Source organism: Watersipora subatra, chromosome 9 (assembly GCF_963576615.1).
Source record: "Watersipora subatra chromosome 9, tzWatSuba1.1, whole genome shotgun sequence".
Lineage (NCBI taxonomy): Eukaryota > Metazoa > Bryozoa > Gymnolaemata > Cheilostomatida > Watersiporidae > Watersipora > Watersipora subatra.
The window spans coordinates 34,833,856-34,859,908 of record NC_088716.1 but is presented as its reverse complement, the minus strand read 5'-3'; the positions used below and the strand labels follow the sequence as shown (position 1 = coordinate 34,859,908).

Sequence of the window (26,053 nt, the reverse complement as noted above, 5' to 3'; positions counted from 1 at the left end):
CTGCAGTACATGATGGTTGTGAAATATTGTAGGTACTGTCAAAGATGCACCAGCAGCATGTCAAGCTAATGGCACAGTTGTGTAGCGTTTGTTGGTATGCAATCGATTTGCACTCAACCTCTGTTTCAACTTGTGAAATTGGTTTACTTTACATTAGTATTAGATTTTAGTCAAGCTTCCCACTCCACCCTACCTCATGTCGAATCACATTATGTATTTTCGAGGTCATTTTTTGTTTGTTATTCTGGTGTTATAACATCTTTTGATATCGAATAATGTGATTGTATGGCTAGAAGGATCGTCAGAGTATTTAGTGAAATAATTCAACTATGTGTATTTATTAACCAATATATGGAGAAGTAAAGAAGTCGGATCACATGTGCCCTCAGATATTCCTTCCATACTTCAGCGCAGACTTCTTCAACTACATCTGTTGCACTTAGTCGAGTAAAAAAATATAGACCATTTTCCTGAACTACCTTGGTCTTTCAGCATCGGCAAAACAATCTTTCCTTTGGAACAATAGCTTAGTTTCAAGTAGAAAAAATGTTACAAAAATTGCCGTGACACCTGCTATGCCACCTACAGCTCTAACTTGGTACACAAATATTATAAGGTATATATATATATATATATAATATATCTGGGACGAAATAACTTTCGAAAATATGAGTCCAAGCTGAAATTCCTATTTTGTTGTGATACAATCAAAAATGCTTATAACAAGAACTTTGAATTACTTCATTGCTTCAAGAACCTTCATTGTGTGTTCTGCACAAAACGCACGAATATCTAATAAATACTGATGTAAGACTGACTATCCATTTAAATCTTGAGAGTGTTTGAGAACCGTGTGGGCTAGGTAGCCAAGCATGGCAACAGCGCCCAGTAAGACCAGATGGTTCATCATGGAATTGTTATCTGCCGTCTGCATGGTGGTGCTGGGAGCGGCTGGTGAACCAGAAGGGGTGTGAGTAGACTTTCTTGCCTCTTCAGCCTCCATCCTCTCTTTTAACACTTCGCGTAACTCCTACATACGTTATGTAATGGATAGACCGCGTTGTAAGTACCAAATGATTCTCAGTTTGCGTGCAAGTGTGACACAATTGTCTCAGAAATAGTAGAGCTTACACAAAGGCATAAATTATTGACAATTGTATCGCCATTTGAATTGATTAAAAATATACTTAGATCGAAAAAAATTTATTCGACAAACGTTACTAGCATTTTTAGTGGAGCTACTTTCATTTTAAATTGCCATCATTGGCCAGCATGAAGTCAGTTAACACAAAAACATTCTTTCATTAAAGGTTGACTCGCAACAAAATTTACATTACAGTTATTCGGTATAATAATATATTCGGTTCACCATGTCTTACTCTACTGTGTTGTAGGTGCAAAATATGTGGAAATGCAATTGAAGGCTCTTTAAGTTCAGAAACGAACAGTTAATCACAGCCATCACCAAAATGCCATAGGTTGGAATCCCTCTGCAAAACGGCTCAAATGGGACATAGTTGAACACAATGTGCTTCTGTTTACACTTTCATGCAACCTCATTCGTCAAAATATTTTCACAAATATACTTTACGCATTCAATAAAACCATGTCTAATGTCCTTACGCATCTATTTCATCATCATTGTAATGTTGTCACTCTGAGCACTGATATCTTAGCTCTAGCCTAAAAATTAGTTTAACTTTTTGACGTTAGCTGGATGGAGCGCATATCATCCTCTGATAAACAAGAGGAGCCAGTTGGTTATCTGTGATAGTCGAGAAATGCTACAGAAGCTGTTCACACCATTTGGCAGGAAGTATGAGTCACATGATCAGATTACGACCAGATGATTAAACCAAGCTAAAACGAAACTGTAAAGTAGCGAGCATCTATATTTGATAATGGCTTTTCGGTAAAGCTCGGAGTGTTTGTCATAAACTAATGCTACGAGATGTTTTATATTGAGTCTTTTATGGCCTTACATAACATCATGTGTCAAAACAATAACCACTTCGAGTTAAGTACGTCGTCGAAATGAAGGAATTCCAACCTACGGCGTTTTCGTGATGGTTGCGATTAACTGTTCGCTTTTTAGCCTTCAAGAGCTTGTAATCACATTTCCACATATATTGCACCTACAACACAACAGAGTAAAGGGGTGGTCACACGAGCGCCGAACTAAATGACGCAAAACGACATCGCTGTCAGCTGTAAAAAGTTCAGCCGAAGACATTTCTGACCGAAACGAACCATTTTGGTCCTGCTCGAAATTTCGTGGCCGAACCCTTGCTCTTATTGGCTGATTAAAATTCTAGCGAGCACACGTCACATTTCTCCTTACGTGCGTGCGAGCAAAGTTGAAAAAGAAATGGGACGATACTTTTATTTCGTTAAATAAACAACATGAAGCAAATTACGACAAGGCTCACCCGGACTTGTGATTATGTTGCATAAATGTAAGATGTTGCACTTAAGTTTTGCATAAATGTAAGATAATTGTGATTTTCTTTCGTGTAGAATATAAGTAATGTGTCATATTCATCCTGGTGAAGTATCATTGACTGATATATTTATGTAAAACCACAGTACTATGATAAAGACTGTTTTTGTTTGTTATGTACTCAGCATAGAGAAACATTCATATGTTAAGAAAAAATATAATTATGTTGATGGGAAGGGTTGGAAAAATCTTTGTATCGAGCGATTTATTTTGAGCAGCTGAACGATCTGATAAATCTGCTGTGTAATTATAATTGTTCCTCAAAGTTTTTTGTTTATAATAGAAATATATAATAGAAATATTTAACTCAATTACATGAAAACTACCAATGAAACAGTGTCCTGTCTCTATACGTATGGTATCTAGGAAGCGAAGTGACTTCGGATGCCGTGTGACATGTGCCACGAACCGAACTAGCCTCTGAACCAAACTGATCCTACGTCGGTTCGGCGCTAGTGTGACCACGCCTTGAGAGTATTTTTAATACCAAATAACTGTAATGTGAATTTTGTTGCAAGTCAACCTTTAAATGATAAACCGGTGAGCTGATAGCGGAGTAACCTTCAGCTCCCAAATTAATCATACCAGTAGTTTACCTACCTCAGCCAAATCAGGAAATAGTTCACAGAAAGTAGAGTTGGCCAGATTGTAGGAGAGACTCCGCATGGCATGTGTTCTTTTCTGGATAATAAATTAATAATTGTTATACAGAGTAACAAGATGGATGTAGTTAATGAAAGTCAATGCTCAGCGATTTCTTATTTCTGAGGGTAGGAAACTCTTCTATCCTCAAGTGAGCATCTTAAGGACGTGTTTTACTTTAGGCATTCCTAGTATTCATCACCATGCAACTCATTCACTACGACTGCATCAATACCAATATTTTATGTATAACTTTCTATTGATATTAGTCGTCATCAACAAAATGATGTTTTTCAATATATGCCAAAACAAATGCTAAGACAGAAATTAGGAATTATTAAGTAAATTGAACAATGATGTTTAGCAAGTTGGTATTCTAATAGTACTGCAGCAGAGTCGGAATAGTGAATTGAAGACTGTAGTAATAGAAAACTCCTAAACTGAAACAAACACTTGTGGATGTAGTATGTTAGTGTCACATTGAGATATTTTTATTGAGAGAACGACATCACTGCACATGTCCACATCTAAAACCATAATTATTTGAGGAAGCTGCTTAGAGTTCAGCATATGATCCTGAATACATTTATTTAAATTTTTCTTAAATATTTTCGATAAAATCAGCAACATACGAAAAAAATCAAGATATGAGCAGAATTTTGAGCAAGTTTCTTCATTGAGATAAGAGTAGTCTTTGAGATACGAGCACATAAGCCAGTTTTTGATGGCCGCTATTAGGCCAAGTATGCAAAGAGGCCGCTTTTGACAATAGCATAGCTCGGTCTTTCTCGTTGCATCAGTTTGAAAAACATTTTTAAAAAGGTTGGCTAAAGGTTATAATGAACGTGAGGCAAAAAGCGCCAAAGTGGACACAGATAATGAAAAATTAGGATGGCAAAATTAAAATAAGTTTTAGTAAATTATTAAAACTTAGCTTCAAATGGGTGTGTAGTAAGCTAAGTTCATTTAAGTTAAACTCAAAGTTTCTGTTACGTAGCGTCACCAAAGTTAAGTGTACCGAACTTGTCAGGCCTTTCAGAACATCATTAGCCACTAGGTTTGTCTCGAAGGTAAAAACACGAGTAGTAATGTTACAATTCATTACATTTTAACAACTAGACAGGTACTCGTTAGTGTAGGTACTGAATTACAACAATTGAATAAACGTCTGTCTATTGTAATAAATTATGCTGTTTTTTCATAGTATGGTAACAGAGTAATTTGTGATCAAGTTGTTTCATATAGGAAACAGTGCCTTGAGACACGAGTAAATTGACATACGAGCTCAGTCCCAGAACGCATTAAGCTTGTATGTTGATGTATAACTGTAAGACGATAGTTGTTAGGATCTTCACGGTTTCCTGAATTGAAAATAGGTTGAATTCTTGCTAGTTTCCAGCAGTGTAGATACATCCCATCTATTAAAACTCTGTTAAACATGTCAGTAATAACAACACTAACGTAAGAAAAAGTAGCTTTAAACACTTGAAGACCCAGAAGACATGCCATCTGGGTCGGTAGTCTTTCTATTGACATGACGCGACCTGTCAATCAAACCAACCACCCGATAAACTATTGACCAATCAGCGTCCAGATACGACGAGGCTTAGCAGCCGATGTTGCCATCCGCCATGACCTCCGACAAGCTCCGACAAAGCAGCAATAGTGAATGTTGTTTTGAACGTTAATTTTGCTTCTATTTTTACCGTTTATTTGACGATTTAAAATGGTGAACCGATGTCAATGGGGTCTTTGTGACTCCGTTGACATCGTTTTCGACTTTGTGACTTTATTGGAATTTCAATAAAGATAATTTCTACAAAATATTGACTTCATACAATAAACAGAACAAGCATTAACATATATACATGTACATTATGCTAAGGACAGAATTAATCATTATTCCAACAGTAATTTTTTTTATTCGAATGAGAAAAATAGCTGGTCACTTGAAACACACATATAAATAATTGGGCACAAGTACATTAAAGAGAAATAAATATTGCCAATATATTTCAGATATATATTCAATATATTTAGCTCTAGCGTTGAGCCAGCATTCTGTTCACCACTGCTGGTGGCCACTGGCTTGTATGGCTTGGATGCTAAGTACCCAAGTGGTGTATCCCTCATAGCGGCGAGAAGCTCAATGTCCCTGTCCAACAGCTGAACTTTTTCTGAAATAAAGTGAAAGAGAATGTATTATCACACTTTGTATATATTTTAGAGATTTAACATTAAAATTTTATTATTATAAGGAACACTTTTTCAATTCATCCTTAAAGAATTGTTGACTATTTATTCATAGCATTGTAACTAAAACACATGTGTTTTATTTATAAACACTGTGTCTTCAATAAAGTGTTGAAACTCACTACTTTTTTTCAACTTTATACCTATTGTCAGTTATGTCTGCAGTCAGTGGGCGTTTCTTTCGGTCTTCATTCACCGGCCGACTGATGATCATGGAGGACACTGGCTCTGCAATGATTTTTCTCCCCCTGGGCCTGTCCCATTCCTGCGGTTTTGATGTGCAGGCTGGTTCACTGGGAACTTCTTGCAGGCCACTGGTCAGCCAGTCCGTCAACTTGAAAACTAGTCCCAGGACATGAGCACATTCCCCTCCAGCTCTGAAATTTAAATGTTTTACTATGAAATAATGGGCCTCAATGGTGTGTATCTTGCAATAAAGGTCAAAACAAAAACCATTAAGAGCTAGAATACTGTAAGACAAAAATTAAATGTATCAGTTAATGCACATCTTGACAGTAACGTGTCTAAAATAATATCAATAGACGTGTTGCACAGAATTCTTCCAATCTCCCATTTACCATATCAAAAATCGTTAAAAAAACTGTCAGCATACAAATTATTTGGTCTAATCTTGACAGGTGCTGTACCTGGTATAGATCGGACTCCTGTAAGGAAAATGAGGCAGTCATGGTGAATATTATTAAAACATACACTTATTTTTGTAAGAATTAAAGAGTGAATTTACCCCGCTTTACAAGAATAGTGTGCATCAGTGACCTTCAGCGGCTTCTCATTCTTTCACTGTGACCGGTACGTTGTCGCCTTTACAGTACTTTCTTCATTATTTTTTTCAACAAACACATTCACTGATGCAAAGAAGCCTTCATTTGCATACTTCCTTCCTTGAATTCGTTGCCTAAGAGTTGGAATATACGGTAAAAAGCTTTCGCCAAAATCACTCGGTAAACAATGTAAACTTCGTGTAGCCGCCATTTTAATTTATGTGTGTCAGCGGTCAACTAGCTGCTTGGTCACGTGACGAGTAGGTGGAGCTACTCTAGGAATTGCGTTTTGTCAATTGGGCATAGAGTAAAGAAATCTAAAACAGATCTCAGGTGTGAACCTAGGAAAAATTTCTTGCGTGAAGTTCGTGTTAGTTGTAAGACTATTTTTTAACAAATTTCGGGAGGCGCTGAGCAGTTTTGATGCAGCGGATGTCTAGTGACAGTTCAAACTATCTGCTGGTATTCCTAAAATGTTGTTACCTTTCTCCAGCTTTACACCTAGAGAATTCAATAACTGTCTCATCGCATGGGTTGGATTGTCGGATGATATCATTCATGTAATGCTTCTTTGAACGTATCAAACTTGTCATAGGAGTTCTTTTCAGCTTATAAGATACCCAGTCTACAATCACGCTTTATGCGATTTCTCCTTCAAATATATGATTGCACTTCCTTATCCATCCATGGAGGTAATATTTCACTTTTCAAAATAGGTTGCAAACCATTTTTGAGATTATGCTATGGTAAGTCAAATTAAAATCCTCAAACATGGCATTGACATTTATGTGTAAAAGGAGGCTGTTTCAAGACACACTTGTAAACGTATTGCTAATGTTTTCAGTAAAGGATGAACAGTCTACAGTAGATACGAAAGCTTCTACTTTGGAGTGTAACTTCCAATTTTCGTGTTACAATAGTGGTCACTAATAGATATTAGATGAACCTTCCGATCTTGGTAATGTTGGGGATTATTCGTGTAAGACTGATTTATAAGGGTAAAGGGTGTAATGGTAACATGAGTAACACCCGAAACCATCTGAATTAATAGGAGAATCTACGAGATTTTTTCTAGCCTTTCAAGTCGCTGGAGCAGTCAAAGTTGAAATATCCTAGTACCAATAATCCTCCGCATATGGAATAGCAGGTCTGTACATAATTTTTGAACTTTTCGTTTCATGAGGAAACAGTTTTTGGGCGATATACACATGAGGCGATGAAACTGCCTTTATGACTGTCTGATCTTAACAGCAACTGCATCACCTAGATGAGGAATGTCTATGAGTTCAAAATCGATAGATTTGTCAATATAGCAGGCTACGCCTCAACTTTTCTTTGTTTTTCCTGTCCTTCCGTATCAAGTTATATTCGGGAATGTCAAAATAACTACTCACGGATTCCATTCTCAAAAATGTTTCAGACAGACAGTGTATTTTAAATATGTCTGGATAGTAAATCTTTCACTGGATCAATCTTACTGATCAATCCATGGACATTCGAGACGCGCAATCTTAAATAATTTGTTACTACCTGACAAGTCATTCATTTCTGCTTAGTTCCTTTCAGTGGTAGATCATTGATTTTAATGGTAATATCACTCCATCATTTATGGCTTTCCTTCGATCATGTTCTTTTTTAAGTTCTATCTTAAATGTGTGAAGCTTCCTGCCATCTTATGTGAGCCAAGTTGCTTTAGCACCTGGAAATGAGTTCGGAATATCCTGATATACTAGCAAATCATCACAGTTAGGTGGCACACCTTCCATTGCGGTGGTGTTTTATTACCTGTTGGGGAGATCTATAGCGAGTCATGCTAATGAACCATCAAATAAAGTATCAGACCAGTTTTTAACATTATCTGCACCGGGTTCGTCTCCTAGCTGGAAGGTAATGATTTTAGATTAATAGATTTTAGTTTTTAAGGTGTTCTTTTTCTATTAATGATTGTCCAAATTAACGGTTGATAGTTCTTCTTATTGCATCTGGCTTCAAGTCAATAATTGGGAGTTCTTTTGATTGTATCTGGATTCAAGTTGATAATTGGTGTTGCATATTGGTCAGCAGGGTTGGTGAGAGAGATGATGGTGCATTTTTTTAGTTTAAAATTTCATTAATACTCTTTTATGGCATTTCTTCCTGCTGTGTTCCCTTGAATAGGTTTTATCTGAGGGCTCGGTGATGTAATAGGGGTGTTGAAGGCATGTTTTACTTTTACTGAATCGTCGCTTTTTGGTCGTCGAGCTGTGGGTTGTTGGAATTTATGGAATTCCATTGTCGAACTGTTCGCGATTATTTTAGTCAAGTTGTTGTGTGACTCCAATGAATTTGTGACAAAATTCTGATGGTTGGATATGGTCTTTGATGGATTTTTGACTAAATCTTCCAACTATTCAATCTTTTCAGATTGTTGTATCAAAGTGACATACATGCGCCTTTGCTCTCTGCCATTGAAGTTTCTCGCATGCTAGGGTTGCTTGCTGCTCACTGGAAGTATGGGGCCAGAGAAAGATCAACTCATCGAAATGTCATCTGTATTTACAAAGGTTCCTGTTCCTAACAACTCTTTTGGTCTACAATTTTCATATATGTAACTGGTGTTCCTGCAGTGGTTAAACCTTTCTGTGCATTTTATAGAGTGTTAAAGCACTTATATATCGCTCCATTCATCTTCTCAACATGGGTGCGCAGACAAGCCAGTTCTTGGATATGTCAGTCTCCGTTCCTCTTGATTTCTTTGAATACAGCTCAGAGCTGCAATCCAGTCTTTTCATGTATTTTTGCTTTTCAACATTTAAGGAAGGTCAACATGAGAAACCATAGTTAGATTTAAGATCCTGCTGTCATATTCATGACCTGTTATTGATTGATTCCAGAGCTCTAAGTTTTCAGTGCCTGTGCGAACAATGATAAATATGCTTGTGATAGATTGAGCTCTACGCTATTCCTAATATTGGTATAAATAGAAAAGGAAACAATTTTTAATTATGTAGATAACCATAGAAGTATTAGTTCAATTTACTATACAAATGGCTGCTGGGTATTCAGTGAAGCTTCTCTAGCATATGTTACTGTCACCTGAACATGAAAGCGGCCACAAACAAATCGGCTACAAAAACTTAAAAATTCAGTAATAAATAATAAAAGTAAGCAGGGAATTAGTTTTACATGCTTTTTATTAACTTACGGCTTCTGTTGATGTCTTAAGGCTGCCAAGAGTAGGCTGATCTTCAAGCTACCAAAAAGTAATAGGGGTAAATGAATGCCGTATCACCACTTGAGTCTTAATATTTAACAGACCGCCAAACAATGCAAAGCTGGATACAAAAGATAGGTTTTAGCAGAGAGTTGAGGAGAGCAGAGCTGGATACAATATATAGATCTTAGTAGAGAGTTGAGGGGAACAGAGCTGGATACAATAGATAGATCTCAGTAGAAAGTTGAGGGAAACAAAGCTGGATACAATAGATAGATCTTTTGTAGGACAAAGCAAACAACCTATGACTGTCAAAACAGTAACAAAAAATCATTCAACAGCATTTAAGGGTAAGGCAACATTTAATACTGTAAAACTTTAGGCAACATTTAATACTGTAAAATTTTGTGTCCATTTTTCTGTGAAGAAAAGGATTGAATTTAGGTATGTCGCCATAGCGTGCAATACAGACAGGTCTGTCATCATAGCGTGCAATACAGATAGGTCTGTCGTCATAGCGTGCAATACAGATAGGTCTGTCGTCATAGCGTGCAATACAGATAGGTCTGTCGTCATAGCGTGCAATACAGATAGGTCTGTCGTCATAGCGTGCAATACAGATAGGTCTGTCGTCATAGCGTGCAATACAGATAGGTCTGTCATCATAGCGTGCAATACAGATAGGTCTGTCGCCATAGCGTGCAATACAGATAGGTCTGTCATCATAGCGTGCAATACAGATAGGTCTGTCGTCATAACGTGCAATACAGATAGGTCTGTCATCATAGCGTGCAATACAGATAGGTCTGTCGTCATAGCGTGCAATACAGATAGGTCTGTCGTCATAGCGTGCAATACAGAGATGCTTCAATACTACTATGAATTAATGTGAGCTCATTGTTGACTCATCATAATAAAGAACCTTTCAAACCTGATGTATAAAACTAATAATAACCTCTAACTGATAAACAGCCATCTGTTTATTGTTCAATGTGGGACTAGGAGATCATCACTGCATCTAGATATGTATAAATCTCAAACTGTGTGTTGTGTGTATGCCCAGCATCTAGATATGTATAAATCTCAAACTGTGTGTTGCGTGTATGCCCAGCATCTAGATATGTATAAATCTCAAACTGTGTGTTGTGTGTATGCCCAGCATCTAGATATGTATAAATCTCAAACTGTGTGTTGTGTGTATGCCCAGCATCTAGATATGTATAAATCTCAAACTGTGTGTTGCGTGTATGCCCAGCATCTAGATATGTATAAATCTCAAACTGTGTGTTGCGTGTATGCCCAGCATCTAGATATGTATAAATCTCAAACTGTGTGTTGTGTGTATGCCCAGCTATAACAATTAAAATCTAGCAACGAAAAATCCGCATCACACTGCATCAGAACTTCAAACTGGTCAATTCCCAAGGAGACAATATAAGCCATTAAGCTACATGGAATACAACGGATTCATTGGTCAGATAGTCATTACATCAGTTAAAATACGCATGACAATGCTGTGTTTACGTCGCAGCGTCACTAAAGCTTGCTCTCACACCTCTTAATAGTAAGTTTAGCAACATACTAGCTTACTCAAATTAGCCATTGGCAACTACATTACCTGCCACTGTTTGTAAGCTATTTTTTATTACCCATGACACGTCAGGCATTCTTCTACTTACAATAAACATACTGTATCAAGTGCCATCTAATTCCAAAAATAGTGAATCCTTACCATGAAGCTTAGCAGCCCAGTCAATATTGTGGACACAGACCACGCGGGATTCCATGTGTCAGGATGAAAGTCACTGATAGATAAACATAGCCTAACATTGCATTTAAACCGTCCATTAGGAGTAATCATTAAGATGCTTGGAGGTTTGAATGGGTATTGTTGGGGGAATATTAGTTTGCCATGATAGTAGCCTCCTTCATACGGAGAATCAACTGGCCCAGTTACTACGTAGTGCCTGAAACACACAATTAAATATTGGCAAAACATGCAAGCAGCTAGAATGATTTCTATTGTTTCACAGTGAAATGAAAATAGAAAGAATGCTTTTGAAGTTCATCTGTCACAAACAACACTAATAGTTAAACGCAAGAGATACGTCAAATCAACACAGAATATTTGAGCTAAAACATGAAGACAGGGTTGGCACATTATTCTCAGAGCGGTAAATATCTTCCTGAGAACACATGCTTAGTGAAAAAAATTGAGAAGGAGCGCGGATGAATATTTACCATTTAATAAAAAATGCCTATGCTAAAGTTTGATTAAGTAAATACAAATATTTTAGAAATATATTAATGAATATATTTATATTAATATAAATAACATACAATTTATATAGGCAGTAAAAACCTAAATTTTACACCGCTGGTAAATATCTAAATATAAAAATTCCAATATTGAACCAACTCTCACAAAAGGTTTCCATTACAGAAAGAAAATAAAAAATAAATTTAAAGAGCTATCTAAGCATACTAAAAATGACTAAGTGAAAATAAAAGTGTTGCAACTGTGGATGATAATAATAAGCCATGCTGAGCATGCAAGGCAATCGCACCGCGCCAGTGGTGGTCAACAGCCTTGTATGGATTGCACTATTATAGCGATGAAGTTATACAATGCGTAGCTTTTCAGCAGAAAGATAAAAGACTCACCACTCTAAAATATTATCTTGTTTCGGAGCGGCAACAATATAAGGAACAGGATCTTTCATCAAACGCATATAGTCTTGTCGCAGCCGTAGACTAGCTGTGGTTGGTGCAGATGTCCTTCTGTTATTTCGGGCGGTCATGTTTGAAAATGCCAGTTCCTACTGAATAAAAAGAATATCATTTCAAATTGTGCACTTTTCAATTGCATTCAATTTACGGCTAAATAAAAATACTCTTTTCTTCGCATACATTTGCAACAGCGTCTAAAAGAAATGTGCAACTATTTACACGCTGTAAAAGTTTGCTGCACACAAAATCCTAATTTAAGTATCATTGAAATAGATTGGAGCCAGAGCTAGTTTAATCTCTCAGTAACTAAATGGATTTTCTCTTAAATATTAATGCGTTTGACATACAGCTCCTTCGTCGGTATAAGCCATGTGTTGGCTGGTAAAATGAAGCCCAACCACAAATGAAAAGAAATACCAGGCTTATAACAACAATCTGATTGTAACTAAACAATGTTGACTCTACTAGCGGTTCACTAACAGTGACTTGATAGCTTCATGCTACCTTAGGAATGAGACAATATGCTAGCTAGTTCTACAAAATATCTTCGTGTCACAGTTAAGGCTGGCACTAGCTTTTATCTGAGCACATATATTAGCCTCATCTACGTATGGATGGCAACTGTAAGAAAGCAAATGTGGTCTAGCCAAAATATAAGGACTATCCTATTATTCATTTTTTAGAAGCTCCGACATAAATGTACTATCAGACGTGTCATTAAGGGATGCTAACAGTTAGCGGCGCAGTGACATAATTCGGAAACTAGGGATTGTATCATAGCCTGTGTGATGTTTGTGGTTTCAAACCACCACAATTATAATGGAGGGTTAATTACAGAGGCTAAGTTGAACTCTTTGGTGCTTCCTTGTACGCGGCACCATGTCTTAACAAGCCACTTCAAGGCTATCCTATGCATTCCATCCTAAACTCCGCCGGCTTGGCCATTCAGACGAAGGATTTTTTATAATTTTAAAGGTTGACTTGCAAGAAAATTCACATTACAGTTATTTGGCATCAAAAGATTCACCATGTCTTACTCTGTTGTGTTGAAGGTGTCAAATACATGGAAATGTGATTACAAGCTCTTAAAAGCTCAAAAATGAAAAGCCGCCGTAGATTGGAATCTGTTTATTTATCTGATGTAGTCATTCCAATTTGGTTATCTTTGGTTATCTATTTGGCCAATAAAAAGCTCAATATAAAACTTATCGTAGTACTAGTTTATGACAAACACTTCGGGTTCTACCGAAGACCCCGTATCAAATATAGATGCCCGCTACTTTACAGTTTTCTTTCGGCATTATTCAATCGTCAAGTCGTAATCTGATCACGTGACCCAATACTTCGCAAATAATTTTTGCAGCTCTTTTAGATTATCACAGGTAACCAACAAGCTCGTCACGCTTATCAGACAATGATATATACTCCTTCGAGGTAAGGTTAAAAAGTTTAACGATTTTTTATGGTAAGTTATAAGATATCAGTGCTAAAAGTGACAGCATTACAAAAAGTTAGAGAAAAAAAATTGGACATGGTTTTATTGAATGCGTGAAGTATATTTGTGAAAATATTTCGACGAATGAGGATGCATGAAAGTGTAAACAGAAACCATCCCTGTAACAACTACATCCCATGTGAGCCGTTGTGAAAAGCGAATCCAAACTACGGCGGTCTCGTGTGGCTGTGATTAACTGTTCTTTTTTGAGCTTTTAAGAGCTTGTAATCACATTTCCATATATTTTGCACCTACAACACAACAGAGTAAGACATGGTGAATCTTTTGATATCAAATAACTGTAATGTGAATTTTGTTGCAAGTCAACCTTTAACAACCAGCTGTCAATGCTATAAGCTTTGTACTAAAACAAAGAGTGCAGTAATTTCAACCATTTTTATTTGTATCAGTCTGTTGTAACAACAAAGTTAGTTAATAGCGATTTAAAATATAAGGAAACCTTGAAATCTGATAACTACAAAATTTTTATTGGAGTAGACGTAGAGTAGACACTACTACAACGTAAATAATATGTTCCGAAATGCTTATGCTATAGGCCTAAGGATTTTATGTTATACGAACAGTAAAACGCATGTAAACTGCCTAATCCTGAACTTAAAACTCAAAGATCGCTTTTGACGAGACTAAAACTTATGACAATCAGCTTGGTATATCGACACTTTATATCGACAATTTCTTTAATAAAGATATTGCCCTCGCAAACTATATTAGCTAAACCATAGAGCCTAACAACACTTTTAAATTGATTTCATATATAACTCATTCCTATACATACCAATTCATTCTCAAAACTAAATACCAGCACGTAGATCTTGATACTTTTCACTTTGCAGATATTGATGATGAATGTCAAAATTTGATTTGCAGACGAAGACTAACTGAGCTACGGATAGTCAAAACCTTTCAAAAAAATCTTGTGAGATATTTGCTTTGATATTTGTCTTGACACAAAGTAATTTTTAACACAAGACAACCAAAATCTCCTTGACAATAGTTTGTTTTTAGTTTCATGAATAATATTAAACACCACCTCATTTTTCCAATTTAGCTCTCAGATCAGTAAGATAAAAATGTAACCACATTTATAATAAATATATCAACAACAGTTTGATAAAAGTAAAAAATTATATACCACCCGGTTCTACTATTGCATTGTTTTGGGCAAGCCTGTGATTCTTGACCGTATGGCTAAGTCTGGTTACCAACCTACACATAAGTGGCGGAAAGTTATTACACTACTACTACCAACATTAGATTGGCCTGCTTTCGTCATTTCAGTACACTGAGCAGGTTACTTACTGAATAGCGTGCTACAACACATATCCACAGCCAGCCTATTAGGCCTATGCATTTTATTTATAATGAAACTTGAACATTAATTCCTATCAACAGCAAACAATGAACTGATTTTATATGCTACAATGTAGGCCTAGTTGGTTATCAAAAACCTAATTCCCTTGAGCAAGCAATTTTGCTTTCAACCATCGATTTATTTTACCACTTATTATTTGTGCTGATGCATTCTGACTGTTATAAAACCGAACTATTATGACATAGAATATAACAATTTTGGGAGTTAGTAATGCGATTGGATTGTAAATGTGAAAACGGCTGCGGCAATTGAACAGAGAGTTTTAGTTTCGTATCCGTTCAACGGCAAGGTTTGTTCCTCATTTTAATGATAGTACTGTCTATGCGCTTTTATACATGATGCCCTGACGAACACTTTTTACTACCTAAATCACAAAAAGTATATCTACGCCACTTTTTAACAACACTTAGTAAGTCTAGCCACGTATGAAGTGTTCGGAGGTCTACGTAAGAATCAACTAATTGGTAATATAAAAAAGTGGTTTGTGGGATTTTGAAATACTTTAAACAACTAATGAACAACAAAACTCCTTCCCGTTTTCTTAGGAACACAGTTCAAACAATGATATACAGCCCCCATATGTAGGGGGCTGTATATTATTGGTTCTAACAAAACATTGTTTAGTTACAAAAGCTACAAACAATATCAACTTTTACGAAAGAAAAGCTTCGGGCCCCACCGACAAGACAAACTATAAATACGTTCTGCGTAAAATAAAAGGCTAGCTAGAACTTTCGTGAAAGCATGACAACGAGCGATAAAATCTCGAGCGATAAAAGTCTCACAAAGAGGCATATGTGAAAAAGCTATTACAAATTAACGCAATTTGTGATTAAAATGACGCCTTTATTAAAACTTACAGTAAAAACTATCAAAACTATTTTCAAAATGAAGTTGTATCAATACTTCCACGAGTCTCCTATGTGTACAATGGCATAACAACCTATAGAATTTGTCCGGAAGTAGCGAACAACAGCAATAATACCAAAAATAAAATGGGCATTTGCGTAACATTATTAGCTTGGGGTAGGAGTACATGTAGATCTATGTGCTATTATTTCAATAAACGTAGACCGTACATACTTTTTTCTATTGCTATTTGGACTGAAGCTTCACTAAAAATACATGTAGTAGAGTGTGATAAGATCGAGAAAGCAACTTCAAAGTTATTTAAATATTAGCGTGGTATTTTAGTTAAGATAGTAGCAGACGCAGTAAGCTACATGCACTGAACTGAAGAATCGCCGCAAAAAATAACAGATTTTGGTTAAAGGGCTATGAGAGGTTGTCTGACCTCCTACCCTCTGTTTGACGGAAACGCAACTCAAAACTTGCTGCTGCTTTTTCGAAGGAAAATAACACTTCCTCTGGGTCCTGGACAGGTGGAAATGGCCAGGAAGATACCACTGCCCTGTTGGCGCCCTATGATGCTGGTGCAATTTAGGAAATTGCCAGCCTAGCTGCCTATTGAAGATGATGCTTGTTGGTACACTGTGTTGCTGGTGCAATTTAGGTGATTGCCAACCTAGTCACTTACTGATGATTCTGATGGTTGCTGGTGCACTGTGAATGCTGGTGCAATGCAGATAATTTCTAGACACAGCAAAGGTTGCAGTATGTTTTATATTGTGCAGAATAATGAATATAATTATACACACAGATGTATTTATATCCTAAAGGGCAAATTCCACTCACATGGTGAGAAGCCAACTCCAGAACCTAGCTAATGCTTCAATTGAAGATGCTGTATATGCTCAAAACAACATGTTGTAGCTGCTATAGCATGGTGTACACATGCATGGAAGTTGCTCATAAAAAGGTTAACAAATTCAAGAGGGTAAATAGGATGGTTAATTATGTAAGAGTTATTGTAGTTAGCAGCAAACAGGCCTTACCTTCAATAAATGATTATATAATGGTTAGTCCTACCATAAACATTCAATGATTGCACACACAAAAAGGAATAATTAAGGATATGTACAATTTTATGCAAGTTTACATCATAAATCTATAAAGTTTTCATGTTTTAAAGTATGTCATAATCAACTGTAGATTTTCTCCCTCATCCTGCCTTTCAAGTTGGTGTGATGCAAAATTATCTGTTTTTACTGCTGTCGAGCAATTCATACCAAATTGAACAAACTGTTGCTTTTACGTTCTGGCAAAAATATGAAATTCTTTATGAGCAGTTTTTATAATAATTAAGAAGGTAAAAGCGTAAAAGTCAACCGTTTATAAACTTTACGAACTTTTAAAATGTTGCAAATTAATTTAGTACAGATACGATACAAATACTACAGATAATAGAATGTAATATTTATTGGCCAGTGTTTTTAGCTCATATACATCTATGTTGTTGAAAGTAATCTGGATTTAGGTACTGATATGATCTTCACGCTCTCTTCGCCGTGGGTGATTTAAAAAAGTTAAAAACTGAACTGAGTGGCAGCTGCCTCCCTATATATAGGAGAGCTTTCTAGAACATCATGAGTAATAATCCATTATGTAATTATGAAGATTTTGGCTATTTATGCTGGTGATTATAAAAATGATGCGCAGTTTTAGGCTAGTAACTAAGTACCGAACATGATAAGATACTGTATTACATATTATGTCGTCATGCAAATGCTTGACACATATCATGAAACGCATTATACCATAAACCCTCTAATTGAATTCCACCTCCATTTGAATGCCAACTCTAATTGAACACCACTTTTATTTGAACACCACCTCTATTTGACCGCCACTATGGGAGATGGGTTGAAAAATAGAGAACCACCCTTTAATTGAAAGCCACCTCTATTTAACCTTCACTTTGACATTGTTTGATTTTTGCGAGATAGCAAGTGATTAGTAGAAAAGTGTTCACAAAATCATATTAATAATGAGTCATTTATATCAATAACAAATAATTCACTCACTGTCCAACACCAAAGCTTTTAAGTTTTTTGATCAAAACTCTGAAAGAAATACCATAGAAATACCATTCTTAATAATTGTATCAGGCTAAAAGCAGCTCCTGCTTTAAGGCAGTCTTGATACTTTGAGGTATATAAAAATAGTTTACATTCCTTTGATGGCATACAAACGACTAGTTTTAGGCCAAAAGTTGTGCTCAACACGCATGCTGCTAAACATTTACCATTACATGTGTTTGTGCAAAATACAACACGTAAAAGTTTTGCTCTGCTAAAAAATTGTTTTAACCTTAATATCAACTAGTTCAGCAGTGCAGAAAAAGAGTTGAGATCAGAAGACCGACCTAATGAACAACCAAAGATGTTCCTTTCATCAAAAGCAACAATCGGAACGTAATTGGTGTTATAATGTGGAGTTTTCACCAAGTGATTTATTGTATGAATATTGACAGATATGTCGCCAGGCTAGCTAGGCAGTCGCCTATCCAGGCGGCTGGCGACTGATAGATAGGCTGCTTCATAGATATAGTAAACCCTATACTATTTACTATATCTATGGGCTGCTTAATCCAAACTGATGAGTCATAATAATAATGCCTGGACCACCCATAACATTGCTTCAAGGTCACACATACTTAGTTCTGACTTAACGCCTCCTTTTTTGGAGGACAGTAAAACAATACTTCAAGGTTGACTTGCAACAAAATTCACATTACAGTTATTTGGTATTAAAAGGTTCACCATGTCTTACTCTGCTGAGTTGTATGTGCAAGATATGTGGAAATGTGACTACAAGCTTTTGAAAGCTCAAAAACGAACAGTTAATCGCCGCCATCATAAAAGATTTGAATCTCTTTATTTCGACGACGCGCTCAAACATTGTGGTTATTGTTTTTGATCATGTGAAATTAAAGGCCAATAAAAGGCTCAATATAAAACGTCTTGTAGCACTAGTTTATGACAAACACTTCGAGTCCTACCAAAAAGCCCAGATCAAATATAGATGCTCGCTACGTTACAGTTTCGTTTCAGCTTGGTCTAATCATTTAGTCGTAATCGGATCATGTGACCCATACTTCCGGCCGAATAGCGCGAACAATTTCTGCAGCAATTTTTTACTATCACGGGTGACCAACAGGCTCCGTCATGTTTATCAGAGGATGATATGCATTCCTTGGAGTTGAAGTTAAAAAATTAAATGAATTTTCATGGTAGGTTTCAATATACCAGTGCTCAAAGTGACATCATTACAATGATGATGAAATAAACGCTTAAGGACAGTAGACATGGTTTTATTAAATGCATGAAGTATATTTGTGAAAATAATTCGACGAATGAGGTTGCATGAAAGTGTAAAAAGAAGCCATTCTGTTCAACTACATCCCATTTGAGCTGTTTTGGAAAGAGATTCCAATCTATGGTGTTTTTGTGATGGCTGCGATTAACTGTTCGTTGTAGAGTTTTGAAAAGCTTGTAATCACATTTCTACATATTTTGCACCTACAACACAGCAGAGTAAGACATGGTGAACCTTTTGATACCAAAACACTGCAATGTGAATTTTGTTGCAAATCAATCTTTTAAATGTCAGTGAATACAAAAGTAAAAAAATTAAAAACATTTATAATAGAGTTCGGAGCCGAGTTAACTAAAATGTACAGGTATGTCGGTGGATGCAGCTTACTAGGCAAGGTTGGTGTTACACGCTCAACTCCTAAAATTAGCTTTCTGGCTGGGTGTACCTCCCTGGTGGTTTGGATATATGCGACCTGACCTAGTTGTGTGCGTTTGCGCAGATGTGAGCGACTGATGAAGACTACCGGGCTGGTGGGTGGAGTGTGAAGAATGTGAGGTAGCTGATGAGGTTAAGGGCTGTGTGGTCTCGAACCATGTGTCACCACGGTCTACACCTTGTACCGGTCTACTTATGTTCTACTGTCATGAAATTACGCATGATTCTATTTTCTAAATACGAAGATTGCACGATTGCTGGGGCTTCCTTGTATGACCTCAAGAGCTTTACCTTTCTTCTAAAAACTCTAGCCTTGCTGATATCCACATAAAAGCTCCTCGGTGTTTCTGCTGTCTGTATGATCACGCCATCTACCCAATGACAATGGCCTAGCTGACACCAAGCTCTCATGTCTACACACATCTCAATAGAGTGCTTAGCAGGGCTTGTGTTGAACATATCTCGAGACTGGCGCTCTCTGAAAGCTTTCTCAGTGAGGTTAAGATCTACTTCCTGGAATTTGAGCTGTTGAGGCATGAACTGAAAATGGTTTCTCAGTTTTCTTGACTGTAATAAAACTGAAGGCGATGGTAATTTATCCCCCAGCAGTTTAGATCGGAGGGAAGCTAAGACACCAAACCATGTTTGATCTGACTCATGGGCCTTTTTCAGGCTGCTCTTGATAGTCTGATTCATCTTTTCAGCAAGATCGTTAGAACAAGAATAATACAGACTAAATGTGATGTGCTGTATCTCAAGTTCTTTTAGAAATTGTTCAAATTCAAATGATGTAATATACGAAGCATTATCAGAAACTAGGACCTCAGGTCTACCAAAGTCAAGAAACTGTCTACGCAGTATCTCGACAATGTTACCTGATTTTGAACTCTTTAGCTCGCAGCAGGTAGGCCATTTGGGATATCTGTCTACCCTGACTAGATACTCCTTGTCAGCTAGGTAAAAACATCTACGCTTACTGATTGCATTGGATACTACGTTATGTCATATGGTTTGTAAGCACCTTGTGCATTTGCCCTAACATTCTCCTGACATGTAGCACAACTCAACACCACATCCTGTATCTGCCCCTGATACACTGTGTTTCCATGATGCACATAATTCAAAAATTTGAGCCAATCCGCAAGTTATCTGCGTCGTGGAAATGGCATAAATTCGCAAGCAAGCTAAACGAGTTTTGTGATTCGCAAAACTTTATCGAATCCATTATGCTTGCAAATCGTAGAAACGGCATTTGGGAATCATGCACAATCAAATACCATGGCTATTCCATTATAAACACTTTCACACTTCTGTCGTCTACATTTCGATTTCAGCAGTCTCAATGAGCCAATGTTCCGAACAATTGCTGCTAATAAGCTTAGAGATTTAAGACGTTGTAAATATTTATAAAATCATTAGTTAGGCTAATACTTGACCTATGGGGTCAAGCGCTGGCGTTAAATGCAGCATGGGCAGTTGTTCATTGAAACCATTGAACTTGAAACCCCTTAAAAAAACTTACAACTCAATGGGGTTTTGAATTCAATGATTGAAACGCTCGATCGATCTTCGAGTCGAATTATTTCGCTCGATCGCGAAGTAACTCAACTTGGGCACTGCCTCAAATGCAATCATGAAAATTATGCAAGTGATGAAAATATAGTAATAACCTGCCCAGTACACAGAATTTTTGGCTTTCTCTGTGCACTTACTAACCCCTAAATGTCCTATTTGAATAATATAATATATTATATTACCTGGTTGCGCATAGACACAGGAATGACTCTTTGACTGTTTTTAAGTATCATACCGTCGTGTGTCGTCAAGTCTTATCTCGCTGCCCGAAATGGTTTCATTGGTTCAATGCACTTGCTCATTTTATCTGGCCAGCCATTTCGTATGTAGCTGTTAAGGATTTGTAGAGTGCTGTTTGATTGCACTGTGCTAAGGAGCCGGTCTTTGAACGTTGAGTTTCTAAGGAGACCGTTTGTGACTGAATGAATTTGTTCTTTATCTAGTAAGCCTAGAGCTTCTGCATTTTCACACACATCTGCCAAAAAAGGCACGCGATAGTCAGGCCCGTATTCCCTGGGATGGCTGGGCGGCTGAGCTGCTTCAACTTTTTAGAGATTGTCGGCGGCCAAGTACTAAGAATTGCATGCAGTCTAAGCTCATTCACTTGGAATTTCTAAGTTGGAAATTCCAATAACTGTCTAAATGCCTGTATAAATGCCTCCTTAACTTTTTCAATATCCTTGCAGTCTTCATCAGGAAGATTGAAGGTTCGGAATATCTCTTTACTCTGGGGCCCAAGTAGGGTTAACAGTATGGCTACTTGGATTTCTCCCCCTTTTGTTGACTTCTCGTTTGCTAGCATATAAAAGTTAAATTGTTCAACCCATTCATCCCAGCTTCTACTAGTCTCATTGGGCTTGCCAGCATTAGATATAAAGCAAACTCGAGTTCGCAAACCGCTCTCTGACATTACTATCCATCCATGATAATCCACAGTATATATGCCCTGACACCATGTTATAATGTGGAGCTTCCACTAGGTGGTTTATTGTATGAATGTTGACAGATATACGGTATCTGTCAATATCTGCCTTAAAGGTTTACTTGCAACAAAATTCACATTACAGTTATTTGGTATCAGAAGATTCACCATGTTTTGCTCTGCTGTGTTGTCGGTGCAAATTATGTGGAATTGTGATTAAAAGCTCTTAAAAGCTAAAAAACGAACAGTTAATGGCCGCGATCGCAAAACAGCCGTAGATTAGAATCTCTTTCCAAAACGGCTCAAATGTGACGTAGTTGTGGTAGATGGTTTCTGTTTACACTTTCATGCAACCTTATTCATCGAAATATTTTCACAAATATACTTCACGCATTCAATAAAACCATGTTTATTGTTCTTACACGCCTATCTTATCGTCATTGTAATGCTGTCACTTTTAGCACTGATATTTTATAACTTACCGTAAAAATTTGTTCAATTTTTTAACCTAACCTCGAAGGAGTGCATATCATTGTCTGATAATCAAGACGAGCCTGTTGGTTAACTGTGATAATCGATAAGTGCTGCAAAAATTATTTACGAAGTAATGGGTCACATGATCAGATTATGACTTGACAATTAGATCAAACCGAAACAAAACTGTAAAGTAGCGAGCGTCTATGTTTGATAGGGGGTCTTCGGTAAAACCCGAAGTGTTTGTCATAAACTAGTGCTACGATAAGTTTTATATTCAGCTTTTTATTGGCCTTTCAATTCACGTGAGAACAACACGTGACAAGACAATAACCAAATTTCATGACTACGTCAGAGAAATAGAGAGATTCCAATCTACGGCGGCTTTTCGTTTTTGACCTTTTAAGAGCAGTTTAAGACCTCTTAAGACCTTTTAAGCGTAGTCACATTTCCACATATTTTGCACCTACAACACAACAGAGTAAGACATGGGGAATCTTTTGATACTAAATAACTGTAACGTGAATTTTGATGCAAGTCAACCTTTAAGGCAGTGGTTCTTAACCAGGTGAGAATTCTTCCCCCCCAGGGGGGTAATTTGGCAGTTTGCCAAAGGGGATTTCCGTGGCACCAATTTTTCTTATATAAAGGGCAGAGAGGAGTGAATGAATTTCAGTAGTTTCAGCAAAGCCAAGATCTAAAACTGTGCAAAAGGTAAGGATTGCTACACTACATGAATATACATACCTGCAATATTAATTGTTCAGTTACCGAATTGGTTTGCATAAACGTATAACATTTTGACAATTTGCTTTGTAGCCTAACAAATGTATGATGTTTTGCTCATGTAGATATTGAACGTATTCAAATATTTTGATTGCATATCCCATATTGTAGGTGTTAGAAATGTCAAAGACAAAAAGACGAACATATGATGATTCTTACCTTAACTATGGATTCACTTGTATGATTAAAAGCGGCATCGAAGTACCACAATGTGTTTTGTGCATGAAAGTGCTCGCTAACGACTCCATGAAACCACATCAACTTAAGCAACACTTAAGAAATAAACTTGTAGAACACATGGATAAATCAAAACCGTTCTTTGAAGCTAAAGAGAGAAAACTCAAGCAGGCAAAACTGGATTCCACTGGCAGCTTTCATATCCAGGCACAGGCCATTACCGAGGCATCCTATGCTCTGTCTTACCGCATCGCCAGAGATAAGAAGCCACACATCATTGGTGCAACATTAGTTAAACCTTGCCTGCTGGAGTGTACTAAGATTATTCTCGGAGACACAGTCGCTCAAAAGATAGCTGATTTATCCCTCTCAGACAGCGCAGTGAAATCGAGGATCGATGATATGTCTGCGGACATAAAGAGGCAAGTAATTGAAAAGATCAAGCCATCTCTCATGTTCGCCATTCAACTTGATGAGTCCACTGATGTTGCTAGCATTTCACAGCTGATGGTGTTTGCACACTATGTACACAGAGAGACAACTGAGGAAGAATTTATGTTCTGCAGTCCTCTAACAGAGACCACCGCAGCTGCTGATGTTATGAACCTGATTTCCGACTTCTTCAGCAAAGAATATCTGGACTGGGGCAAACTAATAGGAGTTTGCACTGATGGTGCTCCAGCCATGCTTGGCTGTCGTGCTGGATTTGCACAGTTGGTAAAAGAAAATGATCCTTTAGTGGTGAGTACCCATTGGTTCATTCACAGACAAGTGCTGGCAGCAAAAACTATTCCCAAAGGATTGCAGGAACACCTTTCTTCAGTGATTAAAGTAGTAAACTTTATCAAGGGCTCTGCCTTGCAAATACATCTCTTCCACAAGTTATGCGAAGATATGGATGCTGTGCACTCATCACTATTGTTACACACCGAAGTTCGATGGTTATCAAGGGGTAACAAGCTTCTGCGTTTCTTCAATCTACGAGCAGAGGTCAATGAGTTCTTGAAAACTCATAACAAACCCAAATTACTGGCTTCAATGCAGGTGGAAGGCTTCCACCAGTGTCTTGCTTACCTGGTTGACATATGTGGTTCAATCAATGAAGTGAACACAAAGATGCAAGGTAGAGACAGAAATGCGTTGAATGTAACTGATAGTATCAATGCATTCAAGGACAAGCTCAAACGCTGGGTGGAAAGACTGGCTACTGGGAATGTAAGAGTTTCATTTCCAGTTCTGCATTCATTAGTTGACAAGAAAGCTCCTTCCGCTTCTTTGCTAACCGACATAAAGCATCACTTGAACAACTTGATAGCAGAGTTTGAGAGATATTTTTCAAAGTTATTTCCAAGGACAGAGCAATTGATGAGCCTGACCCGAGACCCTTCTAAGTGCATTGTCCACAAGATTCCGGAACAGCTTCAGGAGTTTTTGGAGCTGACAAACAACTCTGCATTAAAAGATGACTTCAAGGAGCTATCAATAGAGCACTTTTGAGTTCAGGCCCAAAGATTGTATCCCAACATAAGCCTGGCCGCTTTCAAGATGCTCATACCATTTGCTTCCACATATCTTTGCGAGTCAGCATTTTCAGCAATGCTAACCATAAAGAGCAAATCTAGAAACCGTCTGGAAGTAGAAGCTGACCTACGGTGTGCCCTATCTACAACAACTCCAAACATCAAAATTCTGGTCAGCTCTCAACAAACACAGAAATCGCACTAGTCTGCTGACTGTCTTACAATGATAGATATATTGAGTTTCAATATACATGTACATTCATTTTTAATATTCCATGTAAATATGACTGTAATAAATGCATATATACATGTATATATATGTATATAAGTTATATATGTAAATAAAGTTCACTATCTAGTTGCAGTGCATTATTTGAAGGAGTTGGGAGGGGGAATTTCTGTCTTTAGGTTTGAAAAAGGGGGAATGGGGCAAAAAAGGTTAAGAACCACTGCTTTAAGGCGACTGCCTAGCTAGGTGGTTTAATCAGTACTGATGACTCATAATAGTCACACCTGGACTACCCATAACATTGCTGCAAGGTCACCATAGACCTATTAGTGGAGAACAGCCCATCATAAAGTGCTCCAAAAAAGTGATTTATTTTATATTAGGATGGATAAGCTGAAATAATGTTCTAGACCAGAATTTTATGCTGATTCTAAATATCTAATTTCTACACCTCTAAACTAGCCACCAGACTAATTATAATGCATTGCGTAATATAATAAATTAATAATATAATTTTTATAATGTACAAGTTTGATCAGTACAAAGCAGGACTGTGATACATCAAACTAGATCAAAATTTGTAGCTGATTTCAAATATCATATTATGAAATTTCAAAAATGCATGGATTTGAATTTATATTACTTAATAATATTATTATGTAAGTTATATGCGTAACTTGAAGTACATGTATGTATTAAATATGTTTGTGAATACCACCCACTTCCATT

General features: G+C 37.1%; 3 protein-coding genes across 8 annotated transcripts in view; 2 read left to right on the top strand and 1 right to left on the bottom strand.

The window, feature by feature from the left end:
• Positions 1-388, top strand: part of LOC137404694 (coiled-coil domain-containing protein 18-like) — a 69,270-nt gene extending 68,882 nt beyond the window's left edge. For all 3 annotated transcript variants that reach the window (XM_068090924.1, XM_068090925.1, XM_068090923.1), the window contains exon 31: positions 33-388. In XM_068090924.1, coding sequence (XP_067947025.1) covers positions 33-85 — 53 coding nt within the window. In that variant the 3' untranslated portion in view covers positions 86-388. The remainder of the gene's footprint in view (positions 1-32) is intronic.
• LOC137404695 (ubiquitin-conjugating enzyme E2 J2-like) lies at positions 323-15,981 on the bottom strand. 4 transcript variants are annotated; one of them, XM_068090926.1, is made up of 6 exons: positions 15,858-15,981; positions 12,035-12,192; positions 11,103-11,337; positions 9,362-9,409; positions 3,101-3,181; positions 323-1,030 (listed from the first exon to the last, which is right to left on the bottom strand). In XM_068090926.1, the coding sequence occupies exons 2-6, from the start codon at positions 12,169-12,171 to the stop codon at positions 818-820; spliced, it is 714 nt and encodes a 237-aa protein (XP_067947027.1). In that variant the 5' UTR covers positions 12,172-12,192; positions 15,858-15,981; the 3' UTR covers positions 323-817. The 4 variants fall into 4 exon arrangements, with proteins under 4 accessions (XP_067947027.1, XP_067947030.1, XP_067947029.1 ...); XM_068090929.1 differs by having other exon boundaries at positions 15,932-15,981; XM_068090928.1 differs by having other exon boundaries at positions 15,849-15,941.
• Positions 15,982-23,518: 7,537 nt separating this feature from the next.
• LOC137405001 (protein FAM200C-like) lies at positions 23,519-25,072 on the top strand. Its single transcript, XM_068091227.1, has one exon. It carries the CDS (start codon positions 23,519-23,521, stop codon positions 25,070-25,072), a length of 1,554 nt encoding a protein of 517 aa, XP_067947328.1.
• Positions 25,073-26,053: the final 981 nt, after the last annotated feature.

Coding starts and splice junctions, on each gene's coding strand:
- LOC137405001 (XM_068091227.1), top strand. CDS start 23,519: ATGTCAAAGACAAAAAGACGAACATATGATGATTCTTACCTTAACTAT.
- LOC137404695 (XM_068090926.1), bottom strand. CDS start 12,171: ATGACCGCCCGAAATAACAGAAGGACATCTGCACCAACCACAGCTAGT. Junction 3,182..9,361: donor TTAAGACATCAACAGAAGCC/GTAAGTTAATAA, acceptor TTTATTATCCAG/AAAAGAACACATGCCATGCG. Junction 1,031..3,100: donor TATTTCCTGATTTGGCTGAG/GTAGGTAAACTA, acceptor TAACGTATGTAG/GAGTTACGCGAAGTGTTAAA.